At 41.8% G+C, this 24,926-nt stretch overlaps 1 protein-coding gene across 3 annotated transcripts in view; it reads right to left on the reverse strand.

Moving 5' to 3' along the window:
- Positions 1–24,926, reverse strand: part of UXS1 (UDP-glucuronate decarboxylase 1) — a 79,818-nt gene that overhangs the window by 36,393 nt on the left and 18,499 nt on the right. For 2 of the 3 annotated variants that reach the window (XM_068564570.1, XM_068564569.1), the window contains exons 4-5: positions 24,658–24,701; positions 14,223–14,283 (exon numbers count right to left, since the gene is read on the reverse strand). In XM_068564570.1, coding sequence (XP_068420671.1) covers positions 14,223–14,283; positions 24,658–24,701 — 105 coding nt within the window. Of the gene's footprint in view, positions 1–14,222; positions 14,284–24,657; positions 24,702–24,926 lie in introns of those variants that run through there. The other variant, XM_068564571.1, reaches the window with a different exon arrangement.

Here is a 24,926-nt window from a genome sequence, read left to right on the forward strand (position 1 = left end):
ACCAGGAGCTCCACAGACCTGGTGAAACAAGACAACCACAACAGGAGAAAATTAATTCAAAAGCCAATATTTAAGTCTCTGGATTTTGCCCTAAGGGCATACAGCAGATACGGAAACATTTATCCATGAAAATCTGGCAAAATTTAATAAGAACCGTGAGAGTCTGGACAACTGAGCCCCGGCTCACTCCGTCCTTCCACCCTCCACCCGGTGCAGAGCCGGTGAGAGTGTCAGGCGTGGCCAAAACCAGGGGCTCCCAGGGAAAGACGTAGCATCTCCCCAGGAAGGGCAGGGCCCCCGCATTTCACATTTCTCGTCCCCTTCGGCCTGGACTCCTGACCCCCAAGCCTGCTGGTCGAGCGCTCCCTTCCCCCAACCAGCTCCCACCCCCGACTCGGAGCAGAAGCTCCGCCCCAGGCATGGAAGTCTGCAACTGATCAGGCGTTACTGATCTCCCTAAAGGAACTGACTTGACTTGGAAGAGACAGTGGGGAAGTTCAAGCGTAAGGGAGATGATGGTGGCAAGCCGTGAGGAGGAGGCTGGCAGCTCTAGGAGAACAGCTGGCTTAGCAGACGGGACCAGGGAGAGACCCAAGAGCCTTCCCGGGTCAGAACAAGCCTCCAAGACTGCGCTCCAATCTCCCTCTACAAAGGGGCCAGAATTTAATTAGGTAAAAGTGAGGAGCAATTTATAATGCAAAGCTCTGACGAAAGGACAGATCACCCCACCGGCCAGTTATCAGAGCCTACCACACAAGGCAGACAGCTCAACAGAGCAATCAGGGAAGGAGACCGTGACAAGGGCCCTGCTGGAACCACCGTCATCCAGGTGACCGTGTCCACTCCCGAGGCTGCAGCCTCTGAGGAGTGGCCACCAGACCTTCACACTCCAGGGGAAATAGACGTCACCAAAGTAAACCAGCCAGGCCTCTGAACAAATAAATAAGCACACCAAAGTAAAACAGGCCTCGGGGAAGGGGGGGATCAGGATCCAGAGCTGCTGCAATGAACTACCCAAAATGTCTAGTTTTCTACCAAAAATGTCAAGATATGCAAAGCAACAGTTGCATGTGACTCATGCACAGGAAAGCAACCAGGCAACAAAACTGCCTGTGGGACACAGGCGACGGACTCGACAGTCTCCAAAGCAGCCACCACAAATATACTCAAAACAACTGGAGGAAACCAGATTAAGGAAGTAAAGAGAGACGAAAAAGAGAAAAGCTATAAGACAGAAACAGATGGAAATTCTATGTTGACAAGCACAGAAACCAAAAAGAAAAGTGGGCCAGAGAGATTCGACAATCTTCTGGATCTGGCAGAAGCACAAATTGGCCAACTTGACGCTGGACCAAGGGGGCTTCTGCACCGTGAAGAAGAGAGAGAAAGGGCTTCCCTGGTGGCGCAGTGGTTAAGAATCTGCCTGCCAACGCAGGGGACACGGGTTTGAGCCCTGGTCCGGGAAGATCCCACATGCCACGGAGCAACTAAGCCCATGCACCACAACTACTGAAGCCCGTGCACCTAGAGCCTGCGAGCCACAACTACTGAGCCTGCGTGCCAGAACTACTGAAGCCCGTGCACCTAGAGCCTGCGAGCCACAACAAGAGAAGCCACCACAGTGAGAAGCCCACGCACTGCAAGGAAGAGTAGCCCCCGCTCACCACAGCTAGAGAAAGCCTGTGTGCAGCAACGAAGACCCAACGCAGCCAAAAATAAGTAATATAATTTAAAAAAAAACAGAGAGAAATAAGGGAGAGTGAACAGAGCCTCTGACAAACATGAGACGCCAATAACCACCCCAACATGCATGTAATGGGAAAAAGGAAGAAAGAGGAACAGAAAAATGCTCAAGGAAATAAAGGCTGAAACTCCCCCAAACTGGCGAAACACAGTAATCTATACTTCAAGAAGCTCCACTAACTCCATGTAGGAAAATGTAAACACAGGTAGATGCACGCAGACACGTCACACTAAAAATGATGAAAACCAGAGACAAAGATGAAGTCTGAAAGCAGGTGCACTGGGTTGAATACTGTCCTGCAAAATGTATGTCCTTCTGGGAACCTCAGAACGTGACCTTATTTGGAAGTGGGGCTACTGCAGGTGTAATTAGTTCAGGTGAGGTCAGAGTGGACCCAGGTGGACCGTGAGTCCAGCGTGAGACATGGGGAGAGCAGCGCTTGGTGATGGAGGCAAAGGCTGGGGTGACGCCCCACAAGGCAGGGCTTCAGGGACTACTGGCCGCACCAGAGTGCAGAGAAAGGCTGGGAACGACTCCCGCCAGAGCCTCCAGACAGAGCAGAGCAAAGCCCGGCTGACAACTTGGATTTACACTTCCAGCGTCCAGAATTGGGAGCTCCTGTTGTTCTGAGCTACGGGGTTGGTGGAATTATTACAGCAGCCGCAGGAAACTGAACAAGAGGAAAAGAGAATGACCCCTGAAGTGCAGGAAACCCCAATGTGACTCACAGCTGATGTTTCATAACAAATGATGGAGAAAGCAGTAGAGAGAAACTACAGCCGAGAATCTTACAGACACCAAAGGTAACTTTTAGAGATAAAAAACAGAGAGAGGTAAGAAGTGAGAGAATTCATTGCTATCAGACCTGCCATACAAGAAATACTAAATTCTTCAGGCAGAAGGCAGATGATACTGGGGAGTGGGGGGAGAATAAAGTAATTGAGTAACTATAAAAGGCAATATAATTGCATTTTTTCCCTTTTCCTCTTAATTGCTTTAAATTTAAAGACCAAACTACTTAGCACAACAATGTGGACACACTTAAAGCCAAAGAACTATACGCTTAACAATGATTGAAATAATAAATTTTATGTTATATATATTTTACCACAACAAAAAAGAAAAAGCCACTTGAACAAAATAATATATATAATTATATTATTTATCCTTATAAAATACAGAAATATATTTGACAACAGTAGTGCAAAGAAGGTAGGTGAGAGCTAAGTTGTTTGCAGTAAGGAAATGACACCAAAGTTAACTCAAACCCACAGGAACAAATGAAGGTAGATAAAAACGTTATAAAAAGGTTAATGTAACAAATTCCATAAATATATCCTTTCTCTGCTTTATTGACTCAGCTTATTTAAAAGATATAAACTTGTATAAAGTAATAATCATAACAATGTGTTGGGTTTGTAACATGGATAGAAGTAATACACAGAACTAATGCAGGGGGCATTTCTACACCTCACTGGACCACAGTATAAACCTGGAGCAGAGTCATGAGTCAGGGCATATGTGGTGAGCACTAGAGCAACCAGGAACAAAATAAATTTTTGAAATACAGTAAAAAAAAAAAAAAAAATCTTTAAAGGAATTTGAATGTTATACAAGAGAAGATTCACTTAATGCAAAAGAAAACAGTAATGGAGAACAGAGGAACAAAGATGTGAGGCAAACAGAAAACAAAATGAAGTGGCGAAAATAAAAATCAACTATGTTGAAAATAACATTAAATGTGAATGGATTAAACAATTACTCAAAAGGCAGAACACTAGAAAAAATAAGATCCAACCACTGTCTAACGAGGACACTGTCGACTCAAAGATAGAATGGGCTGAATGTGAAAATATAAAACACAGCATAGAAACAACAATAAGAAAGACAGAGTGGCTACAACGCTATCAGACATAATAAACTTTAAAACAAAAAATGTTCACAGATAAAGAGGGGGCATTTTATAAGGATAAAAGGGTCAATCCATCAAGTGGATAAAACAGTTACAAACATTTATGCACCTACAACAGAGACCCAAAATACATGAAGTGAAGTTGAAAGAATCAGAGGGGGAAACAGAATTCAACAACAAAAACAGCAAACATCAATACCTCATCCTCGATACTGGACAGAACTATGCAGCAGATTAACAAGGGAATAAAACATTTGAAAAGCACGATAAGCCACCTGGACCGAACAGATGCCTATGGAACACTCCACTCAACAGCAGCATAATACACAGTCCTTTTAAGAGCACATGAAATATTCTCCAGGAGAGACTATATCCTAGGCCATAAAACAAGCCTCAACAAATTTAAAAGGATTCAGATCATACAAGGTATGTTCTCTGACTACAACGGAATGAAATTAGATATCAATAACAAAGATATCTGAGAAATTCACAAGTATGTAGAAATTAAATGACACACTCCCAAGTAACTAATGGATCAAAGAATAAATTATAAGGGAAATTAGAAAATACTTTGAAATGAATGACAATGAAGAAACAGCATTCCGAAAACTTAGGGTATGCAGCTAAAGCAGTGAAATTCCTAGAAAGATACAAACTACCAAAACTAACTCAAGAAGGAAACAGAAAACGGCATAGGTTTGTAACAAGAGATTGAATTAAGCCTGAGTGCAGATGGCTTCTCTGGTGAACTTCACCAAACATTTAAAGAAGACTTACAGTTGACCTTCAAACAACTCAGGGGTCAGGGGTGCCAAACAATCACACGGTGGGAAATCCAAGATACCTTTACAGTCAGTCCTCCACATCTGTGGTTCCACATCTGCAGATTCAATCAACCACAGATCGTGCAGTACGGACTGCAGTGTGTCTTTTTTTTTTTTGATTAAATTTATGTATTTATTTATTTATTTTTCTTGGTTGCACTGGGTCTTCATTGCTGCATGTTGGCTTTCTCTAGTTGTGGCGAGCGGGGGCTACTCTTCATTGCGGTGCGCAGGCTTCTCATTGCAGTGGCTTCTCTTGTTGTGGAGCATGGGCTCCAGGTGTGTGGGTTTCAGCAGTTGTGGCACGCGGGCTCAGCAGCTGTGTCTCGTGGGCTCTAGAGTGCAGGCTCAGTAGTTGCGGTGCATGGGCTTACTTGCTCCGCGGCATGTGGGATCTTCCCAGACCAGGGCTCAAACCCGTGTCCCATGCACTGGCAGGTGGACTCTTAACCACTGCGCCACCAGGGAAGCCCCTGTAGTGTGTCTTTACTGAAACAAATCCACATAAGTGCACCAGCACCATTAAAACCCATGTTGTTCAAGGGTCAACTGTAATGTCAAATCTTCAAAGTCTTCCCAAAGAGTAGAAGAGGAAAAAACACTGCCCCACTTATCCTACGAGGCCATTATTACTGATACAAAAACCAGAAGAAGACCTCATAAGAAAGGTAAATTCTATACCAATATCTCTTATAAACATAGACATAAAAATCCTCAACAAAATACTAGCAAATCAAATCCAGCAATATACGAAAAAGGATTATACACGGTAATCAGCTGGGATTTATTACAGGTATGCAAGGTTGGTTGCAAAATGAACAAACTAGGAAGAGAAGGGATCCTCCTCAACCTGATGAAAGGCATCTCTGAAAACCCACAGCTAACATGGCCCTTGATGGTGAAAGGCTGAAACCTTTCCCCTGAGATCAGGAACAAGACAAGGATGTCTGCTCCTCCCACTTCTATTCAACACTATATTAGAGGTTAGAGCAAAGACAATTAGGCAAGAAGGTGAAATACAAAGCATCCATATTGAAAAGGCAGAAGCTAAACCACCTATAATTACAGATAACATGACCTGCATGAAAATCCTAAGGAACCCACTTAAAACTATTAGAACTCAACAACGAGTTGAGCAAGGTTGCAGGACATTAAGACAAAAATCAATTGTGGGGCTTCCCTGGTGGCGCAGTGGTTAGGAATACGCCTGCCAATGCAGGGGACACGGGTTCGTGCCCCGGTCCGGGAAGATCCCACATGCCACGGAGCAACTAGGCCCATGAGCCACAACTACTGAGCCTGCGTGTCTGGAGCCTGTGCTCCGCAACAGGAGAGGCCGCGACAGTGAGAGGCCCGCGCACCGCGATGAAGAGTGGCCCCCACTTGCCACAACTGGAGAAAGCCCTCACACAGAAACGAAGAGCCAACATAGCCAAAAATAAAGAAAGAAATAAATTTAAAAAATAAAAAAGTGACTCTCATTAAAAAAAAAAAAATCAATTGTGTTTCTATTTACCAAGAGAATATGCAATATAAAAATGGAACTGGCGACAGAAAGATAGACAAGATGAAAAGGCAGAGGGCTACATACCAGATGAAGGAACAAGATAAAACCCCAGAAAAACAACTAAATGAAGTGGAGATAGGCAACCTTCCAGAAAAAGAATTCAGAATATGATAGTGAAGATGATCCAGGACCTCGGAATAAGAATGGAGGCAAAAACCGAGAAGATGCAAGAAATGATAAACAAAGACCTAGAAGAATTAAAGAACAAACAAACAGAGATGACCAATACAATAACTGAAATGAAAAATACACTAGAAGGAATCAATAGCAGAATAACTGAGGCAGAAGAACGGATAAGTGACCTGGAAGACAGAATGGTGGAATTCACTGCTGCGGAACAGACTAAAGAAAAAAGAATGAAAAGAAATGAAGACAGCCTAAGAGACCTCTGGGACAACATTAAACGCAACAACATTCGCATTATAGGGGTCCCGGAAGGAGAAGAGAGAGAGAAAGGACCAGAGAAAATATCTGAAGAGATTATAATCGAAAAATTCCCTAACATGGGAAAGGAAATAGCCACCCAAGTCCAGGAAGCGCAGAGAGTCCCATACAGGATAAACCCAAGGAGAAACACGCCGAGACACATAGTAATCAAACTGGCAAAAATGAAAGACAAAGAAAAATTATTGAGAGCAGCAAGGGAAAAACGACAAATAACATACAAGGGAACTCCCATAAGGTTAACAGCTGATTTCTCAGCAGAAACTCTGCAAGCCAGAAGGGAGTGGCATGATATACTTAAAGTGATGAAAGGGAAGAACCTACAACCAAGATTACTCTACCCAGCAAAGATCTCATTCAGATTTGATGGAGAAATCAAAAGCTTTACAGACAAGCAAAAGCTAAGAGAATTCAGCACCACCAAACCAGCTCTACAACAAATGCTAAAGGAACTTCTCTAAGTGGGAAACACAAGAGAAGAAAAGGACCTACAAAAACAAACCCAAAACAATTAAGAAAATGGTAATAGGAACATACATATCAATAATTACCTTAAACGTGAATGGATTAAATGCTCCAGCCAAAAGACACAGGCTTGCTGAATGGATACAAAGACAAGACCCATATATATGCTGTCTACAAGAGACCCACTTCAGACCTAGGGACACATACAGACTGAAAGTGAGGGGATGGAAAAAGATATTCCATGCAAATGGAAATCAAAAGAAAGCTGGAGTAGCTATACTCATATCAGATAAAATAAACTTTAAAATAAAGAATGTTACAAGAGACAAGGAAGGACACTACATAATGATCAAGGGATCAATCCAAGAAGATATAACAATTATAAATATACATGCACCCAACATAGGAGCACCTCAATACATAAGGCAACTGCTAACAGCTATAAAAGAGGAAATCGACAGTAACACAATAATAGTGGGGGACTTTAACACCTCACTTACACCAATGGACAGATCATCCAAAATGAAAATAAATAAGGAAACAGAAGCTTTAAATGACACAATAGACCAGATAGATTTAATTGATATTTATAGGACATTCCATCCAAAAACAGCAGATTACACTTTCTTCTCAAGTGTGCACAGAACATTCTCCAGGATAGATCACATCTTGGGTCACATATCAAGCCTCAGTAAATTTAAGAAAATCGAAATCATATCAAGCATCTTTTCTGACCACAATGCTATGACATTAGAAATCAATTACACGGAAAAAAACGTAAAAAGGAGGCTAAACAATACGTTACTAAATAACCAAGAGATCACTGAAGAAATCAAAGAGGAAATCAAAAAATACCTAGAGACAAATGACAATGAACACACGACGATCCAAAACCTATGGGATGCAGCAAAAGCAGTTCTAAGAGGGAAGTTTATAGCTATACAAGCCTACCTCAAGAAACAAGAAAAATCTCAAGTAAACAATCTAACCTTACACCTAAAGGAACTAGAGAAAGAAGAACAAACAAAACCCAAAGTTAGCAGAAGGAAAAAAATCATAAAGATCAGAGTGGAAATAAATGAAATAGAAACAAAGAAAACAATAGCAAAGATCAATAAAACTAAAAGCTGGTTCTTTGAGAAGATAAACAAACTTGATAAGCCATTAGCCAGACTCATCAAGAAAAAGAGGGAGAGGACTCAAATCAATAAAGTTAGAAATGAAAAAGGAGAAGTTACAACAGACACCGCAGAAATACAAAACATCCTAAGAGACTACTACAAGCAACTCTATGCCAATAAAATGGACAACCTGGAAGAAATGGACAAATTCTTAGAAAGGTATAACCTTCCAAGACTGAACCAGGAACAAACAGAAAATGTGAACAGACCAATCACAAGTAATGAAATTGAAACTGTGATTAAAAATCTTCCAACAAACAAAGTCCAGGACCAGATGGCTTCACAGGTGAATTCTATCAAACATTTAGAGAAGAGCTAACACCCATCCTTCTCAAACTCTTCCAAAAAATTGCAGAGGAAGGAACACTCCCAAGCTCATTCTATGAGGCCACCATCACCCTGATACCAAAACCAGACAAAGATACTACAAAAAAAGAAAATGACAGACCAATATCACTCATGAATATAGATGCAAAAATCCTCAACAAAATACTGGCAAACAGAATCCAACAACACATTAAAAGGATCATACACCACGATCAAGTGGGATTTATCCCAGGGATGCAAGGATTCTTCAATATATGCAAATCAATCAATGTGATACACCATATTAACAAATTGAAGAATGAAAACCATATGATCTCAATAGATGCAGAAAAAGCTTTTGACAAAATTCAACACCCATTTACGATAAAAACTCTCCAGAAAGTGGGCAGAGAGGGAACTTTCCTCAACATAATAAAGGCCATATACGACAAACCCACAGCAAACATCACTCTCAATGGTGAAAAACTGGAAGCATTGCCTCTAAGATCAGGAACGAGACAAGGATGTCCACTCTCACCACTATTATTCAACATAGTTTTGGAAGTCCTAGCCACAGCAATCAGAGAAGAAAAAGAAATAAAAGGAATACAAATTGGAAAAGAAGAAGTAAAACTGTCACTGTTTGCAGATGACATGATACTATACATAGAGAATCCTAAAAATGCCACCAGAAAACTACTAGAGCTAATCAATGAATTTGGTAAAGTTGCAGGATACAAAATTAATGCACAGAAATCTCTTGCATGCCTATACACCAATGATGAAAAATCTGAAAGAGAAATTATGGAAACACTCCCATTTACCATTGCAACAAAAAGAATAAAATATCTAGGAATAAACCTATGTAGGGAGACAAAAGACCTGTATGCAGAAAACTATAAGACACTGATGAAAGAAATTAAAGATGATACCAACAGGTGGAGAGATATACCATGTTCTGGGATTGGAAGAATCAATATTGTGAAAATGACTATACTACCCAAAGCAATCTACAGATTCAACACAATCCCTATCAAATTACCAGTGGCATTTTTTACAGAACTAGAACAAATCATCTTAAAATTTGTATGGATACACAAAAAGACCCCGAATAGCCAAAGCAGTCTTGAAGGAAAAAAACGGAGCTGGAGGAATCAGACTCCCTGACTTCAGACTATACTACAATGCTAGAGTAATCAAGACAATATGGTACTGTCACAAAAACAGAAACATAGATCAATGGAACAAGATAGAAAGCCCAGAGATAAACCCACGCACCTATGGTCAACTAATCTATGACAAAGGAGGCAAAGATATACAATGGAGAAAAGACAGTCTCTTCAATAAGTGGTGCTGGGAAAACTGGACAGCTACATGTAAAAGAATGAAATTAGAACACTCCCTAACACCATACACAAAAATAAACTCAAAATGGATTTGAGACCTAAATGTAAGACCGGACACTATAAAACTCTTAGTGGAAAACATAGGAAGAACACTCTTTGACATCAATCACAGCAAGATCTTTTTTGATCCACCTCCTAGAGTAATGGAAATAAAAACAAAAATAAACAAATGGGACCTAATGAAACTTCAAAGCTTTTGCACAGCAAAGGAAACCATAAACAAGACGAAAAGACAACCCTCAGAATGGGAGAAAATATTTGCAAATGAATCAACGGACAAAGGATTAATCTCCAAAATATATAAACAGCTCATTCAGCTCAATATTAAAGAAACAAACAACCCAATCCAAAAATGGGCAGAAGACCTAAATAGACATTTCTCCAAAGAAGACATACAGATGGCCAAGAAGCACATGAAAAGATGCTCAACATCACTAATTATTAGAGAAATGCAAATCAAAACTACAATGAGGTATCACCTCACACCAGTTAGAATGGGCATCATCAGAAAATCTACAAACAACAAATGCTGGAGAGGGTGTGGAGAAAAGGGAACCCTCTTGCACTGTTGGTGGGAATGTAAATTGATACAGCCACTATGGAGAACAATATGGAGGTTCCTTAAAAAACTAAAAACAGATTTACCATATGATCCAGCAATCCCACTACTGGGCATATACCCAGAGAAAACCATAAATCAAAAAGACACATGCACCCCAATGTTCATTGCAGCACTATTTACAATAGCCAGGTCATGGAAGCAACCTACATGCCCATCGATGGACGAATGGATAAAGATGTGGTACATATATACAATGGAATATTACTCAGCCATAAAAAGGAATGAAATTGAGTCATTTGCTGAGACGTGGATAGATCTAGAGACTGTCATACAGAGTGAAGTAAGTCAGAAAGAGAAAAACAAATATCGTATATTAACGCATGTATGTGGAACCTAGAAAAATGGTACAGATGAGCCGGTTTGCAGGGCTGAAGTTGAGACACAGATGTAGAAAACAGACATATGGACACCAAGGGGGGAAAACTGCGGTGGGGTGGGAATGGTGGTGTGCTGAATTGGGTGATGGGGATTGACATGTATACACTGATGTGTATAAAAATTGATGACTAACAAGAACCTACAGTATAAAAACAAACAAACAAAACAACTACTACTAAACTTTCATTGGGTTATTTGTATGGAAATATGTTAATATAAATGTTTCAGACATTACATTAAATTTCTAAAAATCTTATATGTTCTGGTATAATGTTGTAAGTCATAATTCTAGTTATTACTTTAAAATGTATATCTCAGAAATAAAAAAAAAAGATTAACTATGAGTTGAACCTGGATGATGGATTCAGAAGAGTTCATTATACTGCTATTTTTGTTTATATTTTATTGTTTTTATTGTTTTCTATAATAAAATGTTTTTAAAAATTAATTTAAAAAAATGGAACTGGCAAAACAATTCAATTTATACTAGCATCAAAAAGGATAAGACATTTTAGAATAAATTTAACAAAGAAAGTGCAAAATTTGTCTTCTGAAAACTACAAAAAAAAAAAAAAAGTTAAAAGAAACTACTGAAGACCTAAATAAATGGAAAGACACCCCATGTTCAAGAACCGGAAGGCAATACTGTTAAGATGGCAATGTTGCCCAAACTGACTTACAGATTCCATGCGTCTCTGTAAGAATCTCAGCTGGCTTCTTTGGAGAAACTTATGGGCTGGTCTTAAAATTCACAAGGAACTGTAATGGGTCCAGAACAGTCAAAATGATCTTGAAGAACAAATGTGGAGGACCCACAATTCCCAGTTTCAGAACTTACTGCAAAGCTACAGTGATCAAGGCAGTGTGGTACTGGCACAAGGATAGGCATATAGATCAACAGACAGAATAGAGAGTCCAGAAATAAACATTCACATTTATGGTCAGTTCATTTGTGACAAGGGTGGCAAGACAATTCAACAGGCCACGATTAGTCTTGTCAGCCGACAGGGCTAGACCACTAGGCAGCCACGTGCAAAAGGATGGGAGACCCTTATCTAAATCCATAGGTAAAAATGAACCCAAAATGGATCAGAGACCTAAATGTAAGACACCAAAGCTATAAAACTCTTAGGAAAAAACAGGGCAAATCTTTGTGACCTTGGATTAGGCTACGACTTCTTTTTTTTTTTTTTTTTTAATAAATTTATTTATTTATTTATTTTTGGCTGCTTTGGGTCTTCATTGCTGTGCACGGGCTTTCTCTAGCTGCGGCGAGCAGGGGCTTCTCATTGCGGTGGCTTCTCTTGTTACAGAGCACGGGCTCTAGGTGTGTGGGCTTCAGGAGCTGTGGCACACAGGGCTCAGTAGTTGTGGCTCACGGACTCTAGAGCACAGGCTCAGTAGTTGTGGTGCACAGGCTTCTCACTGCGGTGGCTTCTCTTGCTGCGGAGCACAGGCTCTAGGTGCGCGGGCTTCAGTAGTTGTGGCTCGTGGGCTCTAGGTGCACGGGCTTCAGTGGCTGTGGCGCACGGGCTTAGCTGCTCTGTGGCATGTGGGATCTTCCCGGACCAGGGCTCAAACCCGTGTCCCCTGCATTCGCAGGTGGATTCTTAACCACTGCGCCACCAGGGAAGACCCTAGGCTATGACTTCTTAAATGTGACACCAAAGCACAAGGAACAAAAGAAAAAATAAGCTTCATCGATATTTAAAAGTTTTGTGCTTCAAAGAATACCATCAAGAAAGCGAAAAGACAACCCACAGAATGGGAAAAAAATACTTGCAAATCATGTATCTGATAAGAAACTTAGATCTAGGATAAAGAACTCAATAATGAAAAGAAAAAGAACTCAATTTTAAAATGGGCTAAGTGTCTGAGCAGACATTTCTCCATGGAAGATACAGAAATGGCCAATAAGCCCGTGAAAAGATGCTCAACATCATCAGCCATCAGGAAACTCAAATAAAAACCACGAGACAGCACTTCACACCTACGAGGAGGGCTACAAATAAAGACCTATAATGACAAGTGTTGACAAGGACATGGAGAAATCGGACTCCTCATACACTGCTGCATGTCATGGGATGTGAAACGCTGCAGCCGACGTGGCAAACAGTCTGGCAGTTCCTCCAAAGTTTAAAGAGCTGCCACATGACTCACAGGATAAATGGATAAATAAAATGTGTCCTATCCATACAATGGAATATTATTTGGTAATAAAAAGATATGAAGTACAGATAAATGCTGCAACATGAATAAATCTTAAAAACATGCTAGCCAGTCACAAAAGGCCAAATAGTGCATTATTCCACCTGTATGAATACCCAGAATTGGCAAATGTCCACAGACAGAAAGTAAATCCATGGTTGCCTAGGGGTGGAGGGGCTGTGGAAATGGGGAGTGACTGCTCACGGGCTCAGGGTTTCTTTTGGTATGAAATGTTCTGAAATCGATGATGGTTGCACAACCCTGTGAATGTACTAAAAACGACTGAATTGTACACTTTAGGGGGTGAGTTGCACAGTACATGAATTATAGCTCAACAAAGCTGGCACTTCTACAAAATGCAAAGGTGCTGATCTCTTTGGACACACTCTGCTGCATGGCACGCACATGGGGTTCTTTCACCGGTAAATTTGTATTCGCGTTAACAAGGAGACCACTAGCCGAGGAAGCCCCCGGTGTATTTATCAAGGTGGTGTGTGAACCAGCAAAGGGTTTAAAAACCACTGCTCCGGAAAGTTTCACATTTCCTCAGAAAGTTGCAGACAGGGTCACCATACGACCTGGTAATTCCTCTCCTAGGTGTACATATACCCAAAAGGAGAGGAAACCTATGTCCACAGAAACTTGTACCCACCCGTATGTTCACAACAGCATTATTCACAATAACCTCAAAGGAGAAACAACCCCAAATGCCCATCAACTGATGACTGCATAACCAAAGTGTGGTACGACCACACAATGGAATTATTCAGCTCTAAAAAGGAATGAAGCCCAGATTCGTCTACAGCACGGATGAACCTTGGAAACACTGAAGTTTAAGAGAAAGACCACACATTGTATCATTTGAAATGCCCCAAACAGGCAAATCCATAGAGACAGAAAGTCGTTCTCGTGGTTGCCAGGAGCTGGGGGGGGGCAGGGGGGTGGGATGGGAAATGACTGCTGATGGCTAAGGGGTTTCTTTGGGCGATAAAATGTTCTGCAATTAGGATGTGGAGCTGGTGCAGGACTTTGTGAACAAACCATAAACCACTGTATACGCTGAACTGTATACACTGTACCAGTGACTTTTATGGGTTGTGAATTACACTTTCATTTAAAAAGCAAATTCCTTGATTACAAATATGAATCAGATGTGTAAACTTACCAAAATTCTTTTACGGTCCTTTTCTGATAAAAATTTTACAGGCGGGTATTTCTGGGTGAAGCTGTATAACATAAAGAGATTATAAAAGAAAGAGTCAAACATCTCGTGTGAGTATTTTCTCTATTTGCCACCAAAACAAATGCCGGATTTGAGAACTGTTACTGTCTGCTCCCCTCTCTTCTCCAAATGAGGGCTGCAGCAACCAAGCAAGCACTGGTTAATCTGAGTTCAAGATCAACCTCCTCCTTGTTTACAATCAAACAGGTGTGACATGCGATGCTATCCCCGGGCAGGGAAAACGTCAGGAAGTACTAGCCACCGGCAGCCAGAGCTGAACACAAAACACGGAAGGGGTGGCGTTCTCGAGATGCCGTGCCCAGGCGTGGGAGGAAGAAATCGGCTGTGTGGAGTCACAGACCCAGCCCTGCCGACTGTACCCCCAAGAGGAAGAGAAGGTGTAAGTAAGACTCTTCCCCTGTTTGGGCAGTCTCACAATTCCAGCCTCCCCTACCCAGCTGGGGGCCCTGGACAAAGCGATTGGGCATCAGCCCTTTCTGCCCCCCGTGGTCCGTCTGAACCTGTCTGGGGTCTCACCTTATCTTTCAATGCCTCTTGCCCCCATCAAGGTGCCACCAGTCCCCAACCCACACGGATGTTCCAGGACTGGGGCAGCATAAAAGACATATAAAGTGTCAAAAGACAGTTGATAAATATAGACTTGAAATATCCACTCTTAAAGTGATTCGGTCAGATACAAAAGGGCTTTTAAAAAAATGTGGAGAAAGCAGCTCTAGAGTTATTATTTTAACTGCAGATGTGCTGGGCGGGGGCCCTGTCTCCATCCCCTCCACACCCGCAGCCGGGACGCGGAACGCATCTCCTCAGCGGTGGCTGAACTTAACGGAGCAGGACAGGTCCTCAGACAGAAGACCTTGAAGCAGGTGCTTCCCGTCTCCTGAAGGAGTGAAGCTCGCTGACAACAGAGCTGGGGCGGGTTGGCAGTGCACGTGATCCCCCCGTAGGAGCTTCCAGACTCTCAAAAGGTCAAGTTCGCCATGCAGACACCAAACACAGGCAGGCAGTTGGGAGACGCCCAGGGGATGGTGAGAATACCAGCCTTCCCGTGTCAGTTCTGTGACCCCGTCCACACCCCTGGGGCAAGACCCCCCAGGCGCTCTGGGCACCTCGGGGCTTCCTGCTCCCTCGAGCCAGAGGGCTGCCTGCAAGCCGTCCTGGGACCCGGCCACCACAGTAAGCGCTTGATGAAGCAGGGCCGGGGCAGCCCTCCCACCTGCCCGGTACCCCGCTCTCCGAGGGCCCAACACCCCCACTCCTGCCTCAGTCGGAGCTCCCCACATCCACAGGCCCAGCTGACTCAGCTCCATCCCACCCTCCCCGCGCTGCCCACCAGCCTGCTTCTCCTCCAGGCCGTGCTGACGCCTCCCTTCCTTCACCCACCAGGGTTCATCCCCTCCAGGCTGAAGGGTTTTAGAGAGAGTCACGGGGGAGGGCGGGCCAGGGCTGCACCCTGGGACGGAAGTGGGCGGAGGGAACACAATACAAGACTCGTGCCTCCAGGAGGAGGTGACCAATTTGTCCACTGAAACCGATTTTCATCCAAGTGGTGAGCTTAGAACAGTGCCTGCATGAAAGCTTAACATGAAACCAGATATGCTATTTTACACCAGGCAGGAAGAGCAAACAGTTTTCTTATAGGAAATATACTTAAAAGAAATAAAACTGAAGCAGACACAGCCGCCTGACACAGTCACTGGTGCAGGATGACTAAAAAAACCACTTCAAACAGTGTGTGCTAATAAGCCCTTGATTTAAGAAACGCAACACTGGCTGCTTTCGTGCCCTGTTTTTCTTCGACGTGTAACAACCAAGTTTCAGATTCCACATGGGTGATCATGTTACTGAAAGTTTAAAAAACGATCTCACGGCCCTCGTTCCTCGCTTTGAGGACTCAGGGCACAAAGCTCTAGGTGGGAGCCAGGGTCCTGCTGGGTGTGCACCCCCAGGCTGTGGTGACAGCCGTGTGACCGAGCTGGCCGTGCGAGGGGCTGAGCCCCGAGCCCCAAGCTGGGTGGACAGGGCAAGGGCGAGGTGTGGGCTTCTTTCAGGCCGGGGCCCCTTTAAAATCCTACCCAGGTGCCGCTCACCCATGGATTCGTGTGCTCAGGCACCTTTTCCGGAGCACCTGTTCCAGACCACGCCCTGCGCTGGGGACACAGCAGCCATGGGGCGGGGGCGGGAGGCCGCCCACCTGAAGCCTGCATTTCTGAGTGAGAAGCGGCAAGAAGGCAGAAGGAAGTGTGAATTCCGTAACGGACCTTTCCTTACCCCCCCAGATGGATCCTATAGTCATTAATTATCGCATTGCCCACTCTAACCTTCCTGTTTGTTAGGAGAGCCTAGGTCCTTCTACTCAGAATTTTAATTAGCATTATCACCTGCTATCTATTCAAAGAATGTTCAAAGATGTGGAGATGGAATGAAACAGCATGCAAGCCGACTATCAGGAACTGGAGCGTGAGGTTAGGAGGACAGAAAGACCAGAGTCACAACACTGTCGATCCACTACACTTCAATAAAATTTAAAGAAAAAAAAAATAGAAAGAAAGAAAAGAAATGAAACTTGCCTGTACATTAGAATGACTCGGGGAGATGTGCAAACCCCCAAAGCCCAGTCTGCATGCTAGGCCAATAAGAGCACCATTGCAGGGAGGGGGGCCCAGGTGTCAGTACTCTCTAGAAACAAAACAACAAAACACCGCAGAGTCCACGACCCAGGCTGCTAGGACGGCACGGACCCCTGTGCCTCCCTGTGTCAACTGGTGCTGACCTGTCAACTGTGTGTCCTTATTTCTTGGGGCCCCTCTGCCCCCAAGTGACGATCACGTATTTCCTCCCAGTGACATTCTTATGCTGCCAGGGTCAGGATGGCTGTGTGAACATTCCTATCACACAAAGTCAGGAGGAATGAAACTAGACAGAGCTCCTCCAACTTCCACAAGGTCATGTCCGCACCTGACCTTCTGACTCACCCAGTAACCAGGGCCCAGCTGTCGCCTGAGTGGCTCACCCACTAGAGGGACAGAACCCTTTCAGGCTGAGTCACAGCAAAGCAACGCCACGGGGCGAGCACTCACCCTCGGTGCCCAGCTTACAGGGAACTCTCACGGTTTCACAGGAATGAGTTACCAGAAAACTATTTAAGATTACAGTCATACGTGTGCTTCTCTTCCCAAGTTAAAAGGAACAAGAACATCACAGAAGTATCAAAGGGAACTGTATAATTCTCATAATTCAAGAGCTCCTGTGTGTAAAGCCACTGCCTTAGAAAAGTTACCTAAATGATTCACTTTCTTTTCATAAGAAAGTTCATGTTATTCTCTAAAGAAAATGATCACTGGTGGGCAGATTTTTTCTTTCTTTTTCAGCCAAGGTAAAACTTGTGGTGGGTTACTTCTTACTGTAAACAATTTATTTTTTAAAAAGCTTCAATTAACATTCCTCAAATTACAGCAGTCCTATCGAAGGCAGGATTTCTGGTTCCCATCCAATGAAATGTTACAGGCAGTGTCATTTCAGCACCGAATAGTGGCAAGAAAGATTAAAGCACAAATAACAGCCTTCTATTAGTGATGGAATCAGTTAAAAAAACAAGTAACAACGTTTGCTCCAGTTAAGAGTTAAAATCGATAGCTTGCTGACTGCATATAACTTATCAGCTGAGGGCAAGAAGAGAGTGAATGAACACATTTAGTTTGATGAATTTTCTCCATCCTCATTTCTCCTTGATCATTTAATGAAAACACTGAGATCAAAAAAATTGCTCTCCATTGCTTCCTTCTTATTTTAGACTTGATAAAGGGCTCACACAAGGCTAATAAACACATTGTCCAAACACGTCCCAGGGGAAAAAAAATATACAAACTTTCATGAATGAATGTCTTCATTTTTCTTTTTTAAACCTCTTAAGACCCAACTGTTACTCCAGACACTTGGGAGTTTTCTACACACACTCAAGGGAGAGCTCCCTGTGCCCGAGGCCAAGACAGAGATGGAGCCAAGACAAAGCATGAGCAGGACCCAGGACCTTCCTCTGGAAAAGGATTCAAGTAAGAGTGTCCACCATCTAATACCATTCTTCCCTCCCAGCCGCTTCACCTGGACTCAGTTCTGGAAACTTCCCGATGTACTGGTAGTATGGGGACAAAAGCAAACAGATGACTGAATGGGACGAATCACAGGCTCCCCATCCCTAACATCCCATGGTGCTTCCATGTGGTCCTGGGTTCCAGGCCCAACAAATGGCATTCCTGCTTTGGAATCCTCTGAGACTGGTCAACAGGTGCTAGAAACCATCTGACCACCTGCTGGAGCCAGAAGAGGGCAGACGTAGCCTCAGACCGTGTGCCACGAATCTGCAGGAGCTGAGAAGTCCGCAGGGCTTGGGAAAGGAAGCTTTCAACGCCCCTACATCCTTCCTTCTGCCAACATTCAGACTATTTGCGAGTTTTATTGGCGGGGGGACCAATGACACTGACGTGGACATTTGTCTGAATTGTCACAGGTTGCAGAAATCAAACTGACAAAGGGCCTTCGAGGAAAGGCTTTCCCACAGGATCTGGGGTTGGGCTTCAGGAAGACTTCTGAAAAAAAAACAATTAACTTTGTGTCTCCACACAACTAGGGCACCTACCAGGCACGAGTGGGGGGCCACAGACACCTAAGTGGGCGGGAGGAACCCCCAGCAACTGGCTTGAGGGATCTCAGTTCCCAGGCCAGAGGCTGGGCCCAAGCTCCTGTGGTGGGAGCTCCGAGTCCAAACCACTGGACTAACAGAGAACCTCAGACCCCAGGGAATAACAATCGGAGTGAGGCCTCCCAGAGGATCTCATCTCAGCACCAAGACCCAGCTCTATCCAACTGCCTGCAAACTCCAGTGCTGGACACCTCAGGCCAAACAACCACTAAGACAGGAATACAGCCCCACCCATAAAAAACAAAAAAAAATGAAATGACAAAAAAATATGTCACAGACAAAGGAGCAAGGTAAAAACCTACAAGACCAAATAAATGAAGACAAAATAGGCAACCTACCTGAAAAAGAATTCAGAGTAATGATAGTAAAGATGATCCAAAATCTCAGAAACAGAATGAGGAAAATACAAGAAACATTTAACAAGGATCTAGAAGAACTAAAGAGCAAACAAACAGTGATGAACAACACAATAACAGAAATTAAAAATACTCTAGAAGGAACCAATAACAGAATAACTGAGGCAGAAGAACGGATAAGTGAGCTGGAAGATAAAATAGTGGAAATAACTACCACAGAGCAGAATAAAGACAAAAGAATGAAAAGAATTGAGGACAGTCTCAGAGACCTCTAGGACAATATTAAACACACCAACATTTGAATTACAGGGGTCCCAGAAGAAGAAGAGAAAAGGAAAGGGTCTGAGAAAATATCTGAACAGATTATAGTTGAAAACTTCCCTAACATGGGAAAGGAAATAGCCAATCAAGTCCAGGAAGCATAGAGACTCCCATACAGGATAAATCCATGGAGAAACACACCGAAACACATATTAATCAAACTATCAACAGGTAAACACAAAGAAAAAATATTAAAAGCAGCAAGGGAAAAGCAAGAAATAACATACAAGGGAATCTCCGTAAGGTTAACAGCTGATCTTTCAACAGAAACTCTGCAAGCCAGAAGGGAGTGGCAGGATATATTTAAAGTAATGAAAAGGAAAAACCTACAACCAATATTACTCTACCCAGCAAAGATCTCATTCAGATTCGAAGGAGAAATTAAAACCTTTACAGACAAGCAAAAGTTAAGAGAATTCAGCACCACCAAACCACCTTTACAACAAATGGTAAAGGAACTTCTCTAGGCACGAAACACAAGAGAAGGAAAAGACCTACAAAAACAAAACCAAAACAATTAAGAAAATGGTAATAGGAACATACATATCGATAATTACCTTAAACGTGAATGGATTAAATGCTCCAACCAAAAGACACAGACTGGCTGAATGGATACAAAAACCAGACCCGTATATATGCTGCCTACAAGAGACCCACTTCAGACCCAGGGACACATACAGACTGAAAGTGAGGGGATGGAAAAAGATATTCCGTTCAAATGGAAATCAAAAGAAAGCTGAAGTAGCAATACTCATATCAGACAAAATAGACTTTAAAATAAAGACTATTACAAGAGACAAAGAAGGACACTACATAATGATCAAGGAATCAATCCAAGAAGACATAACAATTGTAAATATTTATGCACCCAACACAGGAACACCTCAATACATAAGGCAAATGTTAACAGCCATAAAAGGGGAAATCAACAGTAACACAATCATAGTAGGGGACTTTAACACCCCACTTTCACCAATGGATAGATCATCCAAAATGAAAATAAATAAGGAAACACAAGCTTTAAATGATACATTAAACAAGATGGACTTAATTGATATTTATAGGACATTCCACCCAAAAACAACAGAATACACTTTCTTCTCAAGTGCTCATGAAACATTCCCCAGGATAGACCATATCTTGGGTCACAAATCAAGCCTCAGTAAATTTAAGAAAATCGAAATCATATCAAGCATCTTTTCTGACCACAACGCTATGAGATTAGAAATCAATTACAGGGAAAAAAACGTAAAAAACACAAACACATGGAGGCTAAACAATATGTTACTAAATAACCAAGAGATCACTGAAGAAATCAAAGAGGAAATCAAAAAATACCTAGAAACAAATGACAAAGAAAACACGATGACCCAAAACCTATGGGATACAGCAAAAGCAGTTCTAAGAGGGAAGTTTATAGCAATACAATCCTTCCTCAAGAAACAAGAAAAATCTCAAATAAACGACCTAACCTTACACCTAAAGCAATTAGAGAAAGAAGAACAAAAAAACCCGAAAGTTAGCAAAAGGAAAGAAATCATAAAGATCAGATCAGAAATCAATGAAAAAGAAATGAAGGAAACAATAGCAAAGATCAATAAAACTAAAAGCTGGTTCTCTGAGAAGATAAACAAAATTGGAAACCATTAGCCACGCATCAAGAAAAAAAAAAGAAAAAGGAAAAAAGGGAGAAGACTCAAATCGATAGAATTAGAAATGAAAAAGGACAAGTAACAACTGACACTGCAGAAATACAAAGGATCATGAGAGATTACTACAAGCAACTATATGTTGGTAAAATGGACAACCTGGAAGAAATGGACAAATTCTTAGAAAAGCACAACCTCCCAAGACTGAACCAGGAAGAAATACAAAATATAAACAGACCAATCACAGCACTGAAACAGAAACTGTGATTAAAAATCTGCCAACAAACAAAAGCCCAGGACCAGATGGCTGCACAGGTGAATTCTATTAAAACATTTAGAGAGAAGCTAACACCTATCCTTCTCAAACTCTTCCAAAATATAGCAGAGGGAGGAACAATCCCAAACTCATTCTACAAGGCCACCATCACCCTGATACCAAAACCAAAGATGTCACAAAGAAAGAAAACTACAGGCCAATATCACTGATGAACACAGATGCAAAAATCCTCAACAAAATACTAGCAAACAGAATCCAACAGCACATTAAAAGGAACATACACCATGATCCAGTGGGGCTGATCTCAGGAATGCAAGGATTCTTTAATACATGCAAATCAATGTGATACACCATATTAACAAATTGAAGGATAAAAACCATATGATCATCTCAACAGATGCAGAAAAAGCTTGACAAAATTCAACACTCATTTACGATAAAAACTCTCCAGAAAGTAGGCATAAAGGGAACTTACCTCAACATAATAAGGGCCATATATGACAAACCCACAAACAAAATCGTTCTCAATGGTGAAAACTGAAACAATTTCCTCTAAGATCAGGAACAATACAAGATTGTCCACTCTCACCACTATTATTCAACATAGTTTTGGAAGTTTTAGCCACAGCAATCAGGGAAGAAAAAGAAATAAAAGGAATCCAAATCGGAAAAGAAGTAAAGCTGTCACTGTTTGCAGATGACATGATACTATACATAGAGAATCCTAAAGATGCCACCAGAAAACTACTAGAGCTAATCAATGAATTTGGTAAAGTAGCAGGATACAAAATTAATGCACAGAAATCTCTTGCATGCCTATACACAAATGATGAAAAATCTGAAAGAGAAATGAAGGAAACACTCTCATTTACCACTGCAACAAAAAGAATAAAATACCTAGGAATAAACCTACCTAAGGAGAAAAAAGACCAGGATGCAGAAAACTATAAGACACTGATGAAAGAAATTCAAGATGATACAAACAGATGGAGAGATATACCATGTTCTTGGATTGGAAGAATCAACATTGTGAAAATGACTATACTACCCAAAGCAATCTACAGATTCAATGCAATCCTTATCAAACTACCAATGGCATTTTTCACAGAACTAGAACAAAAAAATTTCACAATTCGTATGGAAGCACAAAAGACCCTGAATAGCCAAAGCAATCCTGAGAAAGAAAAATGGAGCTGGAGCAATCAGGCTCCCGGATTTCAGACTATACTACAAAGCTACAGTAATCAAGACAGTACGGTACTGCCACAAAAACAGAAATATAGATCAATGGAACAGGATAGAAAGCCCAGAGATAAACCCATGCACATATGGTCACCTTATCTTTGATAAAGGAGGCAAGAATATACAATGGAGAAAAGACAGCCACTTCAACAAGTGGTGCTGGGAAAACTGGACAGCTACATGCAAAAGAATGAAATTAGAACAATTTCTAATACCATACACAAAAATAAACTCAAAATGGATTAAAGACCTAAATGTTAAGGCCAGACACTATAAAACTCTTAGAGAAAAACATAGGCAGAACACTCTATGACATAAATAACAGCAAGATCTTTTTTGATCCACTTCCTAGAGTACTGTAAATAAAAACAATAAACAAATGGGACCTAATGAAACTTAAAAGCTTCTGCAAAGCAAAGGAAACTACAAACAAGATGAAAAGACAACCCTCAGAATGGGAAAAAATATTTGCAAACGAAGCAACTGACAAAGGATTAATCTCAAAAATACACAAGCAGCTCATGCAGCTCAATATCAAAAAAACAAACAACCCAATCCAAAAATGGGCAGAAAACCTAAATAGACATTTCTCCAAAGAAGATATACAGATTGCCAACAAACACATGAAAGGATGCTCAACATCACTAATCATTAGAGAAATGCAAATCAAAACCACAATGAGGTATCACCTCACACCTGTCAGAATGGGCGTCATCAAAAAATCTACAAACAATAAATGCTGGAGAGTGTGTGGAGAAAAGGGAACCCTCTTGCACTGTTGATGAGAATGTTAATTGATACAGCCACTATGGAGAACAGTAAAGAGGTTCCTTAAAAAACTAAAAATAGAACTACCATACGACCCAGCAATCCCACTACTGAGCATATACGCTGAGAAAACCATCATTCAAAAAGAGTCATGTACCACAATGTTCACTGCAGCACTATTTACAATAGCCAGGACATGGACGCGACCGAAGTGTCCATCGACAGATGAATGGATAAAGAAGATGTGGCACATATATACAATGGAGTATTATTCAGCCATAAAAAGAAATGAAATTGAGTTACTTGTAGTGAGGTGGATGGACCTAGGGTCTATCATACAGAGTAAAGTAAGTCAGAAAGAGAAAAACAAATACCGTAATGCTAACACATATATATGGAATCTAAAAAAAAAAAAAAAAAGGTTCTGAAGAACCTAGGGGCAGACAGGAATAAAGACTCAGACATAGAGAATGGACTTGAGGACACGGGGAGGGGGAATGGTAAGCTGGGATGAAGTGAGAGAGTGGCATGGACTTATATACACTACCAAATGTAAAATAGCTAGCTAGTGGGAAGCAGCCGCATAGCACAGGGAGATCAGCTCAGTGTTTTGTGACCACCTAGAGGGGTGGGATAGGGATGGTGGGAGGGAGACGCAAGAGGGAGGAGATATGGGGATATACGTATGCATTTAGCTGATTCACTCTGTTATACAGCAGAAACTAACACAGCATTGTAAAGCAATTATACTCCAATAAAGATGTTAAAAAAAAAATCATTTAAATAAATTTTTTTTCTAGAGAGAACCCATAGCTTTCATCAGAAATAGTTTTTAATGACCAAAGGAAAAAAAGATCTAAAAGCACTGCATCCGAATTTTAGAGTAAAAATTGACGTTCTCATGGAAAAGTCCCTGTCTTCAAGGTGCCTTGTATCTTTGAAATTAGAGTTAATTACTCAGCTGAGATGAACTGACATTAGATACTGACCTTCTAAGATCAGTAATATATAAGTATTTTCTTAGACACAGAAGAAAAAGCACACATACCTTTTTTCCAAATCTCTGATTTTCTCTCTTAGTGGTTCAACAATCTAAAACGAAAATAACCAGTATCAGTTTTAAAGCAGAAACCCAGTCCTCCGCCACGTTCACCCACTCTGATGTTCCAGACGGACAGGGAGTGATGTGGAACAGATTTTAATTCCTTCTACGATTCACCTCCAGCTCGAGGTTAAGTCAGACCCCGTGACTCACAATCCTAGAATCGAGATGCTGAACCGCGTGCTGGAATCTCTTACTCCAGAGACGCCTAAGCT

The sequence above is a fragment of the Eschrichtius robustus genome, chromosome 15 (assembly GCF_028021215.1).
Source record: "Eschrichtius robustus isolate mEscRob2 chromosome 15, mEscRob2.pri, whole genome shotgun sequence".
Classification (NCBI taxonomy): Eukaryota; Metazoa; Chordata; class Mammalia; order Artiodactyla; family Eschrichtiidae; genus Eschrichtius; species Eschrichtius robustus.